At 40.0% G+C, this 21172-nt stretch overlaps 1 protein-coding gene across 4 annotated transcripts; it reads left to right on the top strand.

Annotated features, from left to right (window-relative positions):
* The first annotated feature begins 1649 nt into the window (after positions 1–1649).
* Positions 1650–21101, top strand: LOC118406584 (protein PAT1 homolog 1-like). Of its 4 annotated transcripts, XM_035806707.1 has the most exons (17): positions 1650–1806; positions 2919–3009; positions 3778–4052; positions 5661–5804; positions 8549–8815; positions 9194–9561; positions 10228–10356; positions 11926–12070; positions 12184–12246; positions 13048–13189; positions 14438–14663; positions 15257–15331; positions 16061–16217; positions 17224–17355; positions 17854–17945; positions 18342–18491; positions 18941–21101. In XM_035806707.1, exons 1-17 carry the CDS (start codon positions 1768–1770, stop codon positions 18957–18959), a joined length of 2514 nt encoding a protein of 837 aa, XP_035662600.1. In that variant the 5' UTR covers positions 1650–1767; the 3' UTR covers positions 18960–21101. The 4 variants fall into 4 exon arrangements, with proteins under 4 accessions (XP_035662600.1, XP_035662599.1, XP_035662601.1 ...); XM_035806706.1 differs by lacking the exon at positions 12184–12246 and having other exon boundaries at positions 11926–12133; XM_035806708.1 differs by lacking the exon at positions 12184–12246 and having other exon boundaries at positions 10231–10356; positions 11926–12133.
* The last annotated feature ends 71 nt before the right edge of the window (positions 21102–21172 follow it).

Raw genomic sequence — 21172 nt, forward strand, 5'->3', positions numbered from 1 at the left:
ATGGAGATGTGAAGCGTAAGTATAATTGTAAGAAGTTGAGGTACATTTAACGATAATGCTTACCAGGTATGGATGTCTCACATACTGTACTGCTGATTTGAGTGACATGGTGATTAAAATGCCATTAGGTCCTCTCATCTGGGTTGGGTGTCAGAAGTTTTATGGGCGATACAGATGTTCTGATTTTGTTACGATAAGGGACAGTTGTTAGTTGTCTCTTTCGTAGCCAATGGTACTTGTTTTTTAGCAGACGGGGTTGGCGCCAAGTATTCATCTTACAGTTGGTGTAGGGCTGTCAGAGGAAAGTGTGCATCTCGTTTTTGTACCGTGTGAACAGCTGATGTTATGACATATTGGTGGAAAATCAAATCACCATCTGACTAAAGTTGGTCACATCCCTTCTTCTTTCTGAGTTTCCCAACTTCCTCCCACCACACCGCTCTGAGGCACATAGTCGAACCTCAATAATGCTGACAACCTTAGACATTTTAAATGCCAAACATCAAGCTTAAGGAACACCACGCTACCATATGCCGTCGACCTCTTAAACGCACATTACACAATTAAGTGTCACATTTTGATAATTACTAATCAGATGGACATCCTCTGTGTCATTAAATAAATACACCACTACTTTCCCATAACATTTATATTATATAACCATGGTCCATTACGCTCAAATACAACCGACTATAAACATACATACCATCCACAAAAAAGCAATAAATATTTCATGGAGGTATGAGGTCTCCGAACTCTAGTTCAAATTAAAATCCTTCGCAGCCAAAGGCTGAATTGCGAATTCATTACAATTGTATGTAAGACAGGTTAAGCTGTTTCAAGAAAGGTGAGCTCTGAATGAAGTGATCAGTGAAGAGAAACGTGGGTTGGTAGGCTATGTTTAGATGAGTTTTTTGTTGAAAGTGTTGGTACTTTTATCTTGAGAAATGAAGCTAGATAATTCACAACTGTCAAGAATACTTGTAATCTATTCAGAACAATTTGTGGGTCAGATGAGATGCTACTGTTCATCCTAAGAAATATATATGAAAAACATTCCTTGTCAAGCTTTCCATTTCTTCTTTCACTTTCAAATTAATTATATCTGTCTCGTAATATGTCGATGATAAACTCCTCGCACCTTCTTTTCCTTACAAAAGAAGGCGGCATTATTGTAAGTGGGACATCCCTTGCACGAATTGCTCTCACAAAAGATCTCCAATTATGATCATTAGAACTTCAAAAGGCCCAAATACGTGCTGCCAAGCAAAATGTCACGCCAATATAGACGAATGTAGATCAATGTAGAAATGCCACTGTTGATGGCGCCAAATAATACTAGACTGCATCAGATCACGCATAGATAAAGATATGTTATTGTGCGTTTTGATGAACAATGGTTTACCTAGCGAATTGCCATAGGTGTGTGTGTTATATTGAAATATTTTTGTAGACGCATATCTAATGTGGAATGTTTTCCTTCTGTTTCAGTTGTTTTCCTCTTGTCCTGCCCCCCCCCCCCAAAAAAAAAACAACACTCCATTTCCGTACGCCTTTCGAGACGTTTCTGCTTACTTTAAGCCTTGAATATGTGATTGCACTTTGACTATTAGTTACAAGGTAGCGCTCGTGAGCGATGACACTGTCCATGAAGTTCTGATTCCAAACGCCAGGTGGCGCTCGTGAGCCATGACCCTCTTGGTCTGTGTGTCGCCATTCACGTAGTCGCAGGCGGCCGCTTGCAGGTGGGACAATGTGGATATAGCCATGGCAGACACGTTTTTCGGCTTCGACGCAGACATACCCGTAAGTTGGGACAACTAGAGTCTCTCTTCTAGCGGACAAGACCGTTAAACTTTATAAAATGTCCTGTAATATACGGGAATTTTGTGCCCTTATTCTGTGGACGTTTTAGTTTCGGGTGTGTTGGTGGGGAGGGGGGCAGGAAAGGACAGGAACCCGCCAGATTTTATCCGGTTTGAAGCAAGACTAAAAAACTTCAACACAGTAAAAATGCGAGTTTATCTACATCTTTGGTTCATTACTTACTTCGTGTTTTCAGTTTGGGGTCATTAAACGGAATTTATTCGGTATTTTTTGTTGTGAAATGTCAATTTCTGAAAGGGAGGGTGGGACACTGTCAGCACATGTCAAAACAAGAGAACTTGAGTGGGGAACATGCCCCAGAGTGAAAGTTTAACATTCCTTACCAAGCTACTGCGCTTAAATACAACACTGGAAAGTAGATATTTGTCCATTCACGCAAAAAAAAATTGTGTTTTACAGTTTCCATTCGAAGTACATATATAAGTAACACACCAGTGGTTGTGTAACTGCAAATTCTGCACATAATAAAACATTTGTATTATTATGTGTATTTCAGTCTCCAAGCAGATGTTGTGGAGGCTAAATTGTTGCATTTTCCTCGCTATTTGTTCTGTGTCAAACTTCCAATACCCAAGGTTCTGGAAAACCAGCTGACTGTTGTGTTATGTAACATTGCAAGCAAGAGAAGCCCTATATAACAGTCAAATGTAGCTTCCTCCGCAACATCTGCTTGGTTATTGTATTCTACCAGTTACGTGCAACTCCCTATGTTTTATCTTATCATCAAGAAATAAATACATTAAACTAATATTCACATGAAGGTGGGGGAAAAGTGGTGTTCCAACTACAAAATTTCAGGTTGCACACTGAGTTTAACATTATGTTGCACCAAGCAAATGTGGTTGCGTTTGCAAGTGTGCAAGTGGCTATTTCGAGCACTGAATGTCTTCTCATAGAAAATAGCCCAAGTCAAGATTTCGATATTAAACCACTCTCTTTTCATGTCATTTTGTTTAACATCTAGGCTTTTTCCCCCAAAATATGCACCCGTCAGCATTTTTCCAGAACTTTCTTTCTTCTTGTCCCTGTAGGGGGAAGATGACCTCGGGTTGTCAGCTGAGGCAGAGTTGGAGGAAGACTTTGACCGACTGAATGATGATACCTTTGGATCCGGGGCCATTGGTAAGAAACCACATCATCAGTCAGAGTCCTCCCCAGAGGACGGAATAACGGAGACCCTCCACTATACTCATAGCCCAGCTCCACTATACTACTTTTGAAATTTAGTGTGTTTCTTCCCTATTTTCTTGGATAGTTTTGCTAAAGTTAATGAAAATTCACAGATTTTTGTGCCAAGTGTCATGACTTTTCTAGATGGCATTGTCTGCAAAAACTTGTGAATTGGCGATGATCAAAACAATAGTCATTTAGCCACTTCACAGCAAAGGAACCACTTTTAAACTTGTAGTATTTGACACCCACTGTCATTGCAAAATGAACGCATTTTCATGAAAGCACAGCACGTTTGTTCTGGTTATTTTTGCCAGCCCCTCCACTATACTAAAAAATTCTGGGGGATCAGTGTTGTGCAGGACTGTCTCCAGGACCTGTCCTTCAGTCCCAGGATGGAAATTTTCTTGTTGAAACAGAAAAAAAAGATTCCACCTACACACTGTAGACTGTCCCAAAAAATCTGACCTCCATGTTACAAAATTGATTTTGCTTTGTGGTAAATCTGAAGTAAATAAAAATGAAAAATAGAGATATTATTTATCCTTAGTAACAGTAACACACAGGAATGTATCGTCTTGTACAGAAACATACATGTACATTTTATACTTAGAAACACACATGTAACATTTTGTTTTTGGTAAAACTGCAAGTGCAACAAGATCATCAAGAAACAAAAATGTTGATCTTGAGAAACTACAACATTCCACCTTATTCCAGATGATGGGGACTGGGAGACAAATCACAAGAAGCTAGCAGAACTCGAGGAGCTCAGGAAGAGAGATGGCGGCAGCCAGGCCATCCCCTTTTCCCAGGATGCCCTGGGGCAGGTCAGAGGTCAGGGCCTGGCGGAGGACATGGAGCGCAGCATCAATCAGCTGATGCTGGAGGATGAGTTCGATGACCCCGCCATCATGAGCATACGGAAAGGGCCGCTGTCTCCGGACCGGTACAACACTGCATCACCACCTGCACTGCTGCAGGCGGAAACGTTGGTATGACCCGTCTATGGTATCAAGCCTGAGTTCTTAGTATATCTTTGCTTGCAACAACACAGCCTCGCCCCCTGCACTGCTGCAGGCAGAAACTTTGGTATGTGACCTGTCTATGGTATCATGCCTGAGTTCTTAGTATTTGCTAATAGCGGTACTGCTAAACCTCTACTACCACATAAGGACTTTTGGTGGTTTCTTAGATAATTTTTCCCATTGACACAATGGCATTAAGAATCCTGTCTAAAGTGACCACCTGTCCACATGACATAGACCAGATTATATTGGTCTGCTGAGTGGTCTTCTTGGGCAGTAGGTACTAAAATGTTTGCAGTGGTTTTCTGTTCACATTTTTTGTGGTAACCTCTTCTTAGCAAACAGTTCCCCGCTTTCAGTAAAACCCTACAAGCAAGTTTCAACCACAAAAACCCTGCAAGCAAGTTTCAACCACAAAATTCAAAACACAGTAAACGCTCTGTTTTCTTCCTGCCATGAAATTAAATCCTCACAATAATTTCCCCTTTCACAGTATAGAAAGTAAACATATACAGTGGAAGCCGCTTATTAGGGAAGGCCATTTGCCAGCTAAATTTTCCCGACAAACCGGCGTTCCCGATTAATAGATGTTGCTCGAAATGACCTGAGTGGGGATGGGGGAGGGGGGCATCGGTGAACGCACCGCACGCATTGACACAAAGAATACAAACACAATCATTTCTACCACAAATAATCAAGTCCATAATTTCATTTAACTCCACAAATATACTTTCAGTGGCAAATTTATCTTTTATCGGTAATTGTGATATTGTTATGACATTTTAGTGTCGAAGAACGAATCACGATGCATCAAAAGATCTGTTACGTCTCGTCTACAGTATCGGCTTGAAGAAAACAAAGAAATTAACACTGCTAAAACACGTTAAGCTACCGAAAAAAACGAGGTACATATGCAAACGTATTCTAAATTTGCCAAATGAACAAGTGTTTTGATTAATAGAGAACTGATCAAAGGCACAGTGCACGCGCTTACTACGTAAGATTTGTCGACATGTGATACATAGACGAAAAACATCGCTACGTTGTTGGACGAAAACGCTCTTGGTTTTCAGACAAACTTTATGTACTTCGCAAAAATACTCATGACTAACGCATAAATAAACTGTTAGTCTTCATATCTACAAATTTTCCAGTTACGATGTCCATAGATTACACTGAAATTTTGCAACAGTCGACAGTGTCATTTTCAAAACATTTCCATCACGAAAACAAAGATGGCGGACGCAGCGTCATGTGTAGTATCCCATGATTCCCCGCGGCAACCGCCGGGCCGCTCGCTATCTTTATACGGGAAAATTTTGGTTTATTCCTGCTGATTCTGGTGATTTGTTTGGCATATTTCGGGGTTAACATGCGTTGTAACTTGAATTATTTTTCCCCATTAGCCGATTTGAGCTTTACAAATATGGGGTGCTGTATACAATAGCGCCAATGGGAAATGGTTTTGGATTTCAGAATTCTTTGCAACTAACCGATTTTTGCGACAAAGTGTTTTGCAAATAGCTAGTTTCCACTGTACTACTATCCTAACTTGTTTGACCAATCGCTGCACAGATTTCTCCCGGACGACAGAGTATCTGGAGCTCGCCGTCGCGCAGTGCCCTGATGGGAAACAAGGTCACGATCCTGCAGCGCCCGTCCGAGCCCGCCGAGCCGCGTACGCTTCCCATGGAGGTAGGGATTTCATCCGCTTTCCAGGTACGAAACGTGGTCGTGTTATAGTGGAGTGGAGTTCTGTCCTTTTCTCCTCTGGAAACTTCTTTAGTGCAGCAGATCTGGTGTTCCTTCTTTTTTTTTTTTTTTATTCAACATAAAAGCAGACAGGACAAAGTGACACTGCACTCAAGTTAAAAAAACTTATTTTAACAGTGCCACTTAACATACATTTGAATACATGAATACAGATATAACAACATTAGAAACAATAATTGAACAAACTAATCGACTAACATCGTGTGTGCCCAAAAACACCCCTACCCACCCCATGTACAAAGTAACAATTCAATGATGTATAAATGCAGTAAATTCTACACATGAAATAGAACAGTAGGAGTCGTAGGACTAAAAACGCTGAGTAAGATCAATGAACTTTTGAGTGAATAACATAAGCTTGGAATTGATTTCAGCATTGAATGTAGGCGAACCTCTAAGAACTATAGAAAGTTTCAGATTGTCGGAAATGGTGTCAAAATCAAACAAATGGTCAGTTAAATTAGATATATGTTCCTTCTTTCCTCTGACTTGTTGCGTCTATTTCAAAAGTTCTTACGGCATAAATTAGTGCTTTTAACCATGTAGAACATATAAGACACAGGCTTCTTTGCAGGTTCGCAGCATGGTTTTGTTTTCCTGGAGTGTAGTTCTGTCCTTTTCTTCTCTGGAAACTTTACAGTGCAACAGATCTGGTGTTGCTTCTTTCCTCTGATCACTTGTTACTATTGTAAAATTCTAAGTAAATTGTTGATCTATTGTAAAATTCTAAGGGCATAAGAAACTACTTTTAACCATGTATTATCCACATAAAAGATGCAGGCTTCTTTGCTGTCATTAAAACTTACAAAATATATGTGTAGATTGCCTTCTATCCAGCCCTCCTACCCATTTGCAGTGTTCGAAAATGGTAGAAAATACAGTAGTAGACATTCTATTACAAAGAGTTGAAACATTTGTGAATGATGACAATGACAGCTCCTCTCACAGTTACTAACACCTAAGGGACCGTACGGCGTTTAGTGAGGGGGGAGGGCCGGTCGCCAGAGGGTCAGGTCAAAAATTTTTGCTAGGCCCTCCCCCAGGTAAAATTTTTTTTGCTAGGCCCTCCCCCCAAGTAAAAATTTTTTTGCTAGGCCCTCCCCCTCCTATCAACTTATAAAGATATTCAAGACGCCAATAAAACACTGCGCTCCCATTTGTAAATGTGCTTTGCGTCATATCATACTTTTTCATGATTTTCATCGCGAAGCAGATCTCTCACCCCTAGTAAAAAAAGGAAAACAGAATGGCTCAAAATATCTGCTTAATAGAGGGATAAATATCTGCTTCATAGAGGCATAAATATTTGCTTTATAGAAGCTATTTCATTGTTTTGATATTAAAACAACACCTAAAAAGCATTTGTATCTGGATTTCTAGTAGATTTGCGCCACGAAGCGGCGAGCGCCCCGCTCCCTAAATTTACGTATTGCAGCTCGCGGGCCTGAGCGGCTTGACGGAAACTATTTTCAATTTACATATATTTTGGACTTTTTCTTGGTTCTGTGGTGGTAATAACTTACGGTAAATCGGGGGGGAAAATGAAAACCAAAACGAAAGCACGATTCGACTAACCAAAACTGTAGTGGGGAGGGGGGCGCCGACGCGTGACGCTGATTTTCCCACGGCGGGGTAGACCGGCCTCTCTCTAGCCGCCGGCGGGCGTGAGAACGCAGACTTGCAGGAGATCTTTTAGAAATGCCACGCTTTTTTGCCACGATTTCCTGCATTGCTTTTTTATGGGAAAGTTTGCTGGTTAGATGACATTTCTATGAAAAAAAAATACGAGGGTTTCAAATTTTTGAGAACGACGTTCCATGTCCGGCGCCAAAGGCACGGAGAATCGCAAGGTAGGTCCGGGAAACTTTTGAAATCTTGACCCTCTTAAAAGCTATTTCCTTCAGTTTGAGGGAAATATTTTGCTGACAAACAAAGCTAACTTTAATGGCATTTCAATTTAGAAATACAAAATTAAATCCCCCCCAACACATTATCACGATGTCGGTCATTAAAGGCGCGAGGCCGGTCACGTCAAAAGGGATCCAGGGAAATTTGCAAATACATTTGTATTTACCCTCGAGCTCTGAAACGCCATTTCTTACATTTTGAGGGCAATAAGACGGGTAAATTTTGCTGGCAGACTAATCTAGAGTTTAATAACATTTCTGTAAGTGAAAAAGGTTTTCGAGGGCGTCATGCATAAGCCCCGCCCCCTCCCTTTCGCATTTTCACTGTGTCCCGAGCGCCAACCTTGGGCGATCCCTTGCAGAGGTCCAGAAAAATTTTGAAATCTTGACCCTCCGAAACGCCGTTTCTTGGATTTCAAGGGACATATTTTGCTGGCAGATCAGGCTATTTTTTTTTGCTTGGCCCTCCCCCCAAGTCAAAAATTTTTTGCTAGACCCTCCCCCTGGCAAAATATTTTTTTGCTTGGCCCTCCCCCCCCTGGCGACCGGCCCTCCCCCCTCGCTAAATGCCGTACTGTCCCTAAGGTGAATGTTTGTCATATCATTGCAACAGAACTGGAGTTTGTTGTCATCATTTACCTTCAAGTTACCTAAAGGTAATTAATGTGCATGACTTTCTATTTGCTGATATTGTAAAACTACAGGTAAAATATGGATAGTCATTAAAATAAAACAAAGAGAGTTGAAATTTGATGACTTCTGATACTTTTCTTTCCTATACAGGACTCTGCGATTGTCTCTGCTGTTCCAAGAAAGTCATCCCCTCCCCTGGTGCCCTCATCTGCGCGCACGCTCGAGGAAATAGAACGCGACCTCCGGGGGTCGGGAAACAGGGCTGCACCTTCCCCACCCCTGGGGAGAGCCATCTCCCCCGGGGGTGTGTCCTTCGCTTCCCCGCAGGGTAACCATCACCCCAGGGGTGGACTCGGTATGCACCCCATAGGAACCCCTCCCCGGACCAATCACATGCCTCCAGGGATGCCCATGCAGGTCAGTGTTAAGATTTTAATGTACATTTTTTGTATTTCCAGTCGCTAGTCGGGGTTGAGAAGAATATTGTTTACATTACAAGGGGTTTTCCATTGTGAATCCCTCAAAGAGTTAGTATGTGAAAATCATGATGTGAAAAAAAAATGTGAAAAAGAAACAAAATTAGACATGTGCACAGCATAACTTGAATATGTACATTATTTTGAACTTTTGTTTTTTGTCTTTCGCCTGTTCATGGCTTGAAAATGCAACACTATCACATTAAATCAACTTTATTTGTGTTTTTTACATTGAAAATGTTTATTTCAAATTAACTTTAACTTTTCATTAATTTGTAATGGTTCCAATATTAAGTAACTTCATATTTCTATCTTCCAGGGCCCAGGTGGCATGCCTTTACAGCGACCACTTCAGTCTCCCCACTCCCTTCCCCCTGGCCCCCACCCCCCTCCTCCTGGCCCCCACCCCCCTCCAGGATTCCACAACGCCCGACCCGGAATGTCCACCCCACCCCCTCAACACCCCCTCCCTCGCGGCCACCCCACCCCTCCCATGCGCCCGCCCTTCCCCAGAACACCCCTCCGTCCCGGAATGGTTGGTCCCATGGGGTTCTCCCCCCACATGATGAGAGGAGGAGAGCGGATGTCACCACACATGATGAGAGGGGGGGACAGGGTGTCGTCCCCTGGTCCGGGCCCTGGCCCTGGGCTCATGCCATTTATGCCAAGATCACCCTTCCAACATGGGTAAGTCTGCCCTCCCCTCATCTGTTTGCAATAGGAATTTGTTTGTTTGTTTGAACCTTTGTTTATTCATGAAAGCTCAAATCGGCCTGCAGGCCCCTTTACATTGAGGTCGTGAGGGAAGAGGCAAGGGTCCGACAAAGTATATAACAGAGATACAGTCTGCATCATTTAAAGTCCTAATGAGTCTTATAAGTCTATACAGTTATAGTTTATACACAGATGTTACATACATGGTACAAATACATAATAGTGAGAGCTGCTTTATGATTTGATCCGTTCATTTCGGTCGTTTCCCTTACTTTAAGAGACACCTGTAAATGGACCATTTACTAGGATTGTCTCATCTCCAATATGAAAAGTGGTGTGTTGGCCAACAAAGTAGTGCCAAAGGCCAAAAAGCAATTACTCAAGCAACTTGATCTGAATTTGGTCACACATTTCAGACAACTATCCGAAACTGATGATGATTTTTTTGGAAAACATACCGTCTCCTATTAGAGTCCTAATCTTATTTTGTGACAAGTTGATTGCGATTTAGTTTGGCTGAGCATTTTTTTTAATTTTTCAGAACAAAAGAATCCTTTTTGCCTGTATTTTTGCATGTATTATACAAAGTTTGTTTATTTTTTCATAAGATCTCATGTTTCTCCTGTTGTGTTTATCCAGTAGAATGCCCCCTCCCCCCCACCAGGGCCCCCCTGGCGGCTCCCCTATGAATGACACGGCGCTGTTACACCCCTACCATCGGCAGATCCTACAGCAGAGGGAACAGCAGTTCAGGCAGAGGCAGAGAGGGTACAGAAACTGAACTAACTTATCTACCTATCTTTGTTACTTAGCAATTTGTTTGAAACCCATTATGAATGGATAGATCGATGGTTGGATGGATGGATGGATTAATGAAAGGATGGATGGATAAATGGATGGATGAATATATAATTTATGATTTATTAGCATGTCTTGTGGCTAAGTTGCCCAGCCCACATGGGCTTAGAAGACACCAAAACAAGAAGAGAAAAATTCCAGAGTCAAATCAAATGGAACATATTAGTAATATCTTGTTAATGAAAATCCAACTAAAAACTAGAGTTCGGCGACCTCATACCTCCATGAAAATTTAAAGCTTTCGTAACTTTCATGCAATTGACTAACACATTAACATAATTTATGCATGGTTTTGTTCATCATTGACTAACGTACACATGTCACAGTTATAAAATTCCCATTATTAATCATAAAGCGGTTTTGCAATTTTTACATAAATTATGCAAATAAGTTCCTCATTACCATATTTGGTATCTGCTTATATTCCACCTATCGTAATTAACATGTGTTACATGTATTGAGGTCCAGTTATTGAAAACAATGGAACTATACAATTTCCTCATTAATTATGCAAATTAAGTCCTCATTTGCATAACATGTATATCATTATGAACATCTTTGCCTAAGCTACCCGCATGCCTAAAATGCAGGCAATCCATCGTTTCTTTCTGCAGTTATCCTCTTTGGAGTGTCTTGACAAAAACACCCATGCAGTTCCACAATTAAATGTTAGGGGGCTGAAACTTGCCCCACTTTTTCATGATACCAAAAGCTATCTACCACCAAAATATCAAAACCATAGCATGTCTGGAACAAGAGATACATTGAAAAAAATGCAATGATAGAATATTCTCATTAATTATGCAAATGTAATCCTGTTTTGCATAATTAGTATCTTATCTTGTAAAACATTGTCTAAGGTACCTACATACGAAAAATGATGAAAATCCGTTGTTCCCTTCTTGAGTTATCGTCTTCAGAAGTTTTTGACAAAAATGCCCCTGCTTTCCCAAAACTAGACGCTAGGGGGCCCAAACTTATGTCACTTATTTCTGAGCACAAGAGCTATCTAAAACTTAAAAATCGTGACCATAGCTTGCTCAGAACACGAGATAGCAAACCCGGAAGTTGCGCTGCAGTACCAAGGGAAGCCGCTAGGGGGACCAAAATCTAATCATTTCCAGCTTTCATCACACCCTACCAACACACCAAGTATGAAACCAATCCACCAAGCCGTTCTTGAGTTATTTTGTTTACACACAGACAGACACACAGACAGACACACAGACACACAGACAAACACAGGGTAAAATATAACCTCCATGAAATTTCATGGAGGTAAGGAGGTAATAATTATAGTGATAGCAGCATTTGAAAAGTGGTACTTCATACAGTCATGTAGGTTGATTAAAGAATTTGGGGTCTTGGTCAACCAAAAATCTTTTTTTGGGTCACACCTACAAATGTATTTATTTCCTTTCAATTAAATATCGGACATGACTTTACCATAATTATCTTTATTGCTCCCTTAAAACCCAGTGGCCACCACCCCGGCGGGCGGGGCATGCCCGGACCTGGTCCCCATGGTAACCGGAACTGGCGTGACGGGCCGGGAGGGTTCCATGGCGGGGAGCCTCGTGACGAGTACGCGGGCCTGATGACTCAGCGTGAGAAGGAGTGGGTGGTGAAGATCCAGATGTTACAGCTACAGAGCAGCAACCCCATGATGGAGGACTACTACTATCAGGTTAGTAATTAGGGGAGTACTACTATCAGGTTAGTAGTTAGGAGTGGGTGGTGAAGATCCAGATGTTACAGCTACAGAGCAGCAACCCCATGATGGAGGACTACTACTATCAGGTTAGTAATTAGGGGAGTACTACTATCAGGTTAGTAGTTAGGGGAGTACTACTATCAGGTTAGTAATTAGGGGAGTACTACTATCAGGTTAGTAGTTAGGGGAGTACTACTATCAGGTTAGTAATTAGGGAGTACTACTATCAGGTTAGTAGTTAGGGAGTACTACTATCAGGTTAGTAATTAGGGAGTACTACTATCAGGTTATTAATTAGGGGAGTACTACTATCAGGTTAGTAATGAGGGGAGTACTACTATCAGGTTAGTAATTAGGGGAGTACTACTATCAGGTTAGTAGTTAGGAAAGTACTACTATCAGGTTAGTAAATAGGGGAGTACTACTATCCGGTTAGTAATTAGAAGTGGGTGGTGAAGATCCAGATGTTACAGCTACAGAGCAGCAACCCAAAGAAAAAAATAGACCTGAAAAAAATCAGGTTGTATTGAACAGTCAATGTAAAGTTAGAATAATATATAAAAAGTAAAACATCTGCTTTATTCCTAAGCATACATGTCAGATATGTTATAAAAATATATTGCATTTGGTTGGAGTGAACAACATAAGATTAGAATATTTGAAAAGTAAAACTTGATATCATCTGCTTTATTCCCAGTTATACATATTGTATTTGGTTGTGGAGTAAACAATGTAAAATTTAAATGATGTATAAAAATATAACTTAAGTCTTGGTGTTACATGTATCTGCTTAATTCTTAAGCCTATATCGCAGATATGTTGTTTGTTTGGAGTGAACGACATAAAACTAGAATTGTTTTTAAAAAATGAAACTATGTTGTTGCCAGGCCTACATGTCTAAGAAGATGGCCCAGGAGGCAGAGAGACCCCCCTCCCAGGGTACCAGTGGGGAGGGGGATGGACCTGGCTCCAGCCCCCCGAAACTCATCACCCCCCAACTTAAACAAGAACACAAGACTTATAAACCAGGTAGGGAAATATCACTAGTATTAAGAATCATGAAAAACAGTATGTGTAGTGACTACTGTACAGAAGGACATAGTAGGAGATAAGAAAGCATGATTTTTTATAATGTAGATATTGCATATTACGTAAAAGTATAACTTTGAAGACAACAAAAATTACACAAAATGGAAGAAAATTGTTCTTTACTCTGAAATTCGTTGAGTAATCTTTCAAACCCCTCAGTGCCGCAACAGTGCCCCTTGTACAGTGAGCTAACATGTTAGGGGTGAAGCATTTGTCCATTTTTGCCCTTTTACAGTACTGTAACAGGATAAATTAAATACACATGAGCAAGAATTATTCTCTTTGCTCTTCTTTCGAGCACACGCTTGGGCGAGTGTCAGTCTCGATTGTCAACAACCCTCGCAAGCAGATCGACTTTGTTTCCCTTGTGTTGGAACAAAGCTCAAAACTGTTAACCATGTACATGTATATTACAGTTATGAATTATTCTCTCTGATCTTCAGCCCATTTTGAGCACACCCTTGGGCGAGTGTCAGTCTCGATTGTCAACAACCCTCGCAAGCAGATCGACTTTGTTTCCCTTGTGTTGGAACAAAGCTCAAAACTGTTAACCATGTACATGTATATTATAGTTATGATTATTCTCTCCGTTCTTCAGCCCATTTTGAGCACACCCTCGGACAAGTGTCTGTCTCGAGCGTGAACAACCCTCGGAAGCTGATCGACTTTGTTTCCCTTGTGTTGGAACAAAGCTCAAAACTGTTAAACCACAAAGTCCAAAATGTACATATAGAATACAACACGATGTATTCCGTATCGCCCAAGGTATCAGCCCGACCGCGGGTCGGATCGCCCGAAGGCCGGAGGGTGATCCGACCCGCGGGAGGGCTGAGACCGAGGGTGATGCGGAATACACCGTGTTGTATTTTATTTATGTCATACCCACCTGAGAAAACCCATGTTTTGATGCGAAATGCGCCAGAAGTTGAACAAATTTGGTGCCCTCGAAAAAAACAGCGTTGCAACAGTAATGTTCCAATGTCCAAATCAGGTATTCGAACTTTCGATGGCGCCGTACTCGGCCCACTCGAAACAGTTCGATTTATTCGAATGGAGCCTGTGTGATAACCCCGGGCCGTACGGAAAGTTATCAGCCGGTCCGAAACACCCGTATCGAACGTTTTTGCGTCACGGGTATGACATAAATGACTGTATACTGTAATCGTAATTGTTCCCTCTGTTCTTCAGCCCATTTCGAGCACACCCTCGGGCGAGTGTCCGTCTCGAGCGTGAACAACCCTCGGAAGCTGATCGACTTCGCGGCCCACGCAGAGGAGGACCACGACATGAAGTCTGGTATCGGGAAGGACCACCGGCGCCGGGAGCTGCTGCTGCTGATAGAGAAAACTTACTCTGTCATGCTGGAGCTAGAGGACATCGAGAAAAAAGTCATGAGTGTTTCTGAGGAAGAAAGGTTTGTCAGATTTTCTGCATTTGTATTTAATATTGGAAATGAGGTGATTAAGTGACTCTCTTCATCTTTTGCACAGTCTGATAGCGGTTTTTCACAGGGCTGATTTAAAGTTGTATTTTGTAGCTTATTATCTATAATAACACCCTAGTAACATCTACTAGATGTTGCAACTGCTTAGCAATCAAATATTGGAAGACATCCAGGAAACAAGATTTGCCATATAATAGTTACTCAAGCAACTGGATATGATTGGGGAAAAGCATAAGTCAAACTAATTTTCCATCATATCCAGTTGCTTGAATAAATATTTGTCAGATTGCTGTACAAGTTTCATAGACAAAGAATGAAGTTGTTGTCTTTTACATGACATTGTACACTCACTCATTGTACATCATTCTTTTACATTATGCATTAAAATCCAGTGACTTTGTGATATGTAAGTGAATGAATGAATGATTTATTGCTCCAAGCATACTTTAGTAGACTTAAAATCATATTTTTTGCAAAGCCTGTAGCCAATAGCACAGTATTTTTATAGGAGACAAAAATCATGCACTGTCCATAACATAACATACTTACATTTTTCTCTACAGGAGAAGTCTCCTAGAGGCCAGGATAGGGATGGTTCACCAGATCTACAACAACTTTGGGCTTACAGCTGATGGAAGGTTTGTGATAACTGGAATAATAATACTAACAGTATATGGAGAATAGGCTGAAATACAATGTACTGTATTTAGAAATGCAAAGGTACTTCAGAAAGTAGTTTGCAGGGTTGCAAGTTTTCTAAAATCCACTTGTCCTATCGGGCAAGCACATAAAAAATGTACTTGCCCGAACCAATTTTTCACTTGCCCAAAATTCAAATGTCACTGTTACTAGTATATGCATTTTAACTTCCAGCAATGGAATTCTCTGTAGACAATTGCTTGATGTCACAAAAAGTAACAAGTATATCAAAATTGCACTAAAATCAATGGAAAAATCTTACTTGCCCGATCGGACAAGTGGGGTAGGACATGCACTTGCCCGAACAGCACTTTCACTTGCCCTGGACAATAGGGCTAGTGGACTTGTTTATCCCTGGTTTGCATGTTTGGGCAGGGTAAAAGAAACTGCACTAGAAAGCCCCTTTGTTGTAGAAAATGGTATTAAGTTTATATCAAATTGTGCTTTGTTGCTACGAACTGTACTTAGCTTGTTGAAGCATGAATGTACAATAAAGGCCTTTCATTCATTATGTCATCATCAGTACTTTAACTGGTGGACAGGTTTTTGAAAGGTAGGTAGGGAGACAGGAAACACAACATTTTCTTCCCTTGGCTTAACGAAAATTGTTAGAAAATGAAACGATGAAGATGCCAAATTTTGAAAAACATTCCAATCCTTTCGTCCAGCAATGATGACCAGTTTCTCCACTGGATGTGTATCCGGAAGGGGAAGTCTCTGGTGGGGCGCGTCCTTCCCATCCTGCCCCGGGACAACGCAGCGACCGTGGTCACCTGTGTGCTACGGAACCTCGCTATCCTTATTAGGAAGGACACTCAGGATGAGGTTAGTCGTTAATCTGTTTGTAGCTTTATTTAGAGATGTTAAAAAGCATCCTCTAGATTGCTCTAAGCACTGCTTGCAGCTTGTCGTGTCAAAGTTCTGTGTGACGGGTCGTTCATTGTAATATAGCCTAAACTGCAAGCAGATCCTATGGTAGCACAAGGTAAGCAGTGCTGCAGTGCCACCTAGCTTAAACTGTGAATACTGCAGCCCTGGTGCTAAGGCACAAAGGACAAACTGTTCAAAAGCATTGAGAACTTCCCGTTCCTGACTTATTTTGTTCATGACAGTGTTAGAGTGCTGTGCAAATTACATGACACAGAAACAACAAATACATGATTGTATACATTTCTAGTTTATAAACCAGGGCTCGAAATACTGGGTGCATGTGCACCCAGGTGCACCCAAAATTGGAGTTGTGCACCCAATTATTTTCTGTGGGTGCACAGGGTGCACCCAAATATTTTCTTGGATTTATGTAAAACTATGTAAAGATACCAAAGTATACTAGTATACATCATATTCTTGACATCTAAGTGTTAGAAAGATAATAAGTATGTCTGTCATGGTACATTGTACTTGTTTAAGAATTTGATAGTATGTAACTAGGTTTTGTTATTAGGTTTTTCTGACATTCTACTTAAATTCAAGTGGTGCACCCAAAAGTTTTTTGGTGCACCCAATTTTTTAAGCTGGGTGCACCAGTGCACCTAATCCCCAAAATGAATTTCGAGCCCTGTAAACAGAATTAAAACATTTTCCCAGTACCATTTCTCCCACTACCTGTTCTCTTCAGTCAGCCATGTCTTTAGGACCACCTTAACATCTTCCAACATGCTGTTTATTGGATTGTCTGTTTATTTGTTTGTTTATTTATTTACAGTTCCTCACCTGTTGTCCTCTGTCAGCCATGTCATCAGGAACTCCCATCTGAACCACCTTACCTCATTCCTACAGGCTGTGTTTATGGTTGCTTATTTGTTTATTTATTTGTTTTTTTTATTTACAGATGCTCCCTCACCTGTCGTCCTCGGTCAGTCATGTGATCAGGAACTCCCATCTGGACCACCTTACCTCGTTCCTACAGGCCATCATACAGGGGAATGATGGGGCAAACCTTACTGCAGCTGTACAGAACAAGGTAATGCTAGAAACAAGCTGTTAAAACACAACTTAGAATAAGTGGTTCAAACGTATATTGTATGTTTTTGTATCCAATTTCAATTTTTCTTGAATTAACATTTAAGCTCAAGCAGACAAAATCATAAACATTTACGAATGGTATTTTTACAGATGTATATGGGTAGTAACATATACTGTACAAATGTACTTCCTCTATATTCTGCAAAATGGGGAATGATATTGTGCAAAGGTAATGCTGACAAAAGATTACGATAATGTTGAACTTGGTGGTGTAAATGCACAAATGAACTTTGGAGATACCATAGTTGAGGTTTGCTGGCTGTGTCTTGTACCCTCCAATTCGGTATGTACATTGTGGGTCCGAAGACTGAAACCCAACATAAGAAGACATATAAAGTCAGAATGTTGAATTTTGTGTACTGATTGCTGATACTTATTATCAGACCTCACTGAAATTATAATATTGATTTGTTCTGACTGTATTTTGTGTCCCTAGTTTGGCATGTCTGTCCTGTGTTCCCTGCTGACCAGAGCAGAGACCCTGTTTAACACAGATGTGGACACGCCCTTGGAGGAAGAGGCTCTATGGTAGGTATTATGGGGCTAAGTTATAAGCTAATGTCAGTCACTCCATAATGTTTCTTACCAGGAAATTAATTCCTTTTGATCACAAGAAGGATGGGAGAAACTTTGTGGCATTTTTCTTTCTCTTCTTTTACAAACAATTCTTCTTTTTTCTAGTCACTTTGCATTTTAGAATCTCTCGTAAGCTGTGTCTAGGTGCTTTACAGAAGGAGAAGAATATACTAGGAAAACTTAGATGCAAAAACACCTTGTGAAGCTCATAAGCACTTTTTAGTGGTTCCTTACTTTTTTCCCATTAACCAAAGAATCCTGTCTATACTGAGCACCTGTCCACATTTGCAAGATTGGCCTTCTTGAACGAATGTATTTCTATACAAATGTATTTTGCTCTTTTCCCAGGGGAGACCTTGTTGGGCAGGTGTGTAAAGAGCTCCTGTCTGTACCAGAAGCTAACCTGGCCTCGCCTGTCAAACCTCCCACCGGTATCACCAACCACGTGTCACGCTTTGTGGACAAACAGACGTCAACAGCGCTGGAACAAAGGCTCAGGTATACTAGCCCTATAAGATAACTGACAGGTTATAAGAGACATGTTCCAGATAAGTACATTTTTTTATGAGTAAACATGACAGCTAGTTTAGAGCCTAACCCCGGCTTAGAAAAAAAGTTCTTTTGAGAAGTTCATAATCATTGTCACTGTGATAACAAAGATGTACTTGCATGAAAGATAGAATACATGTAATATTTGCTCCATTTGCTTCTCCAAGACTTGTATGATTTGTAAGATTTGATGTTCTAAAAGAACATTGTATATTTTGTACAACCTTTTATGTTCATTAAATCTTGCTGATATGTATTGTTACAGTAGTAGAATGTTATCAGGAAATGTGGCATATTGGTGTCATTGATGCCACAAGCAATTAATAAAGGTTGTATATAGTATTTCTTTTTCTTTTCATTGTTAATTTTAAAAATTCACTGACTTCTTTTCCTTTCAGGTCTCTACACGGTGTTTGATATGACACGTAATGTGGCCAGGGGACGGCTCGCAATTCACGGAAGAAAATCAAGCAACAAAGTCCAAAGACGAAGGGTCCTTTAAGTTGTATTATTATTGAAAAGAAATCATGATATGGTAATAAAATTGTCAGCGGTAATGACTGAGAGATGATCAGAGATATTTTGTACAAGGCTGTTCAAAAGAATCTACAATAGCGTAATTTAAAAAAAAACTTGTATCATTAACAAAGAAAGTTAAGATGATATGAAAGGAAGGTGCTATCAAGTTTTGTTTTTTCCCTTTTGTAGTTTGTGCTATAGAAATGCAAATTTTAAATAAGTGTAAAAAATGACCTTCCATTTTTGTTGTCATGACATTTTGAGGCATTTTTTGCTCCATGTAAGATGTAGGAACAGTCAGAATAAAAAAAAGTATGATAAAAAAGCACCTTTCCTGATACAAAACCTTTTGTGATTCTTACAGTTAATAAAATTTTGATGGCAATTTGATTTTCTTTCATAATCTGTATTACTTGAGGACGGAAAAAAGTACTTAAGATATAGATACATCCCACTTTCATAAAGCTACTTTATGTCCTGATTTGGATATCTTGTTACTCTGATTTAAAATTTTTTGATGCACTGAGAAAGTGGAGATCTGAAATGGACTGCTTTAAATTTGTATATGTATTTATTAGCAAATAGATTGGAACTTGAAGAGTAATTGGTTTACCTACATTGTGTGAAAATCACCCTGTACTCTACTGTGACTCTAAGGGTATAGCTTACAATGGAATGTTGTTTATGAAGTTTAGCCTTTTTCCGTTTGTATCATTTATGATCTTTTGTACAATTTCTACATGACTTGTGCATTACAGGCATATAATGTTATATTACAGGCATATCGTACCCATGTATGAATACTGTAAACATTGATACGGACATTCAACTACAGTTTTGTATTTCTTTAGTACAGTTATTAGACAAGTTGTCACTTTTGATCTTAAGGATCACATTTTGTAACAAATACGTATTCTTTAAGCACAGTATGCTTGTACATTGGCAGCTTCAAACTCTGTATAATGTTAAACGCTACATGTTTTTGAATGCATAACAGTGCAAAGACCAAATAATTCTTACCACATTTATTTCAATGATGACTTAGTGGTTTGTGTTAGCAATTTTGATTAATTAACTTTCAATGCAAGATTGCAGGAATGTCCATAACAAATGTGTAGCATATATTTAAGACAAACTTTGTACGAATGTACATATGCTTTGCTATAAACCTAGTCAAGCTTTTGAAAGCACTTGAAAGTTGCCAGTATGATTTTCTGTTCAAATTCTAATTTTATCATATCACACAGCATATATGAAAAGAGCATGGTGAGAGAAGAAAAAAATTAGCATAGAACAAAACGAGAAAAAAAATTATTACTATTATAGGTATTGAAGCTGATTAACCTTACAAAGTAGTAGAGTATGAACTTGTAGATCAACATTATGTGGTGGGTGAGGGCAACATTTGTTCAGATGCCCCAGGTGCATTTATTAAGCCTGCTTGACACTCACAGGAAACGTTCTGTCTCATGTGGTCGTCTGACGTTTGTGCCAACTCGTGTACGTGGCGAGAGAAAAACGATTTGTGAAGGCCGGACTGTGTCACGGTTATTGCTCCAGTGTTGATTTGATTGCTCTTTATATAGTAGCTATAGGCCATGTAAAACTGCTGTTAGTCTCTAGATATGCTATTGTTTATATTAAGTAGAATCCCTTCACTTATGGAATGATTGTGATTCGCTATTATATTTCAGTAGGTAGACGCTAGGAAGTTTTCCTTTGAATAGTTTTCTTATGCAGGGATTCTTTCTGTCAGATAAAGCATTGTGTTATGGTAGCTGGTATTGAAACAATGGCAAGACAACGAACAGCTAGTGTAGAAGAATGTGTGATGATGTGACCATGTGTCCACGAACGTTTCCTCAGAAGACATTGTGAGTCTTTAAGTGTGTGGTTGTGCCTCAAGGCTTGAGACGCTTTCCCCAAGTACATTTATTTTGGAATAAGGGGAAAGTGGTTCGTTTGGAAAAGGAACCTTATTAAAGAATGTATTTGTGTTATCTGGAGCAAGGGAATATAATTAAAACACAATGAGCATCAGTTTTGACTTTGTGTATTCTTTGAAATGTCTATATTCTCAGCAATGAACAACATCTGTGGCTATAACAAAT

The sequence above is a fragment of the Branchiostoma floridae genome, chromosome 19 (genome assembly GCF_000003815.2).
Source record: "Branchiostoma floridae strain S238N-H82 chromosome 19, Bfl_VNyyK, whole genome shotgun sequence".
In the NCBI taxonomy this organism is placed as follows: domain Eukaryota; kingdom Metazoa; phylum Chordata; class Leptocardii; order Amphioxiformes; family Branchiostomatidae; genus Branchiostoma; species Branchiostoma floridae.

What these genes read in the sequence shown, in the direction of transcription:
- LOC118406584 (XM_035806706.1), top strand. Translation starts at nt 1,768, where the DNA reads ATGGCAGACACGTTTTTCGGCTTCGACGCAGACATACCC. An exon ending in GGATTTCATCCGCTTTCCAG is followed by an intron (nt 5,805 to 8,548) that starts GTACGAAACGTG and finishes TTTCCTATACAG; the next exon opens with GACTCTGCGATTGTCTCTGC. An exon ending in TGGAGGACTACTACTATCAG is followed by an intron (nt 12,134 to 13,047) that starts GTTAGTAATTAG and finishes TGTTGTTGCCAG; the next exon opens with GCCTACATGTCTAAGAAGAT.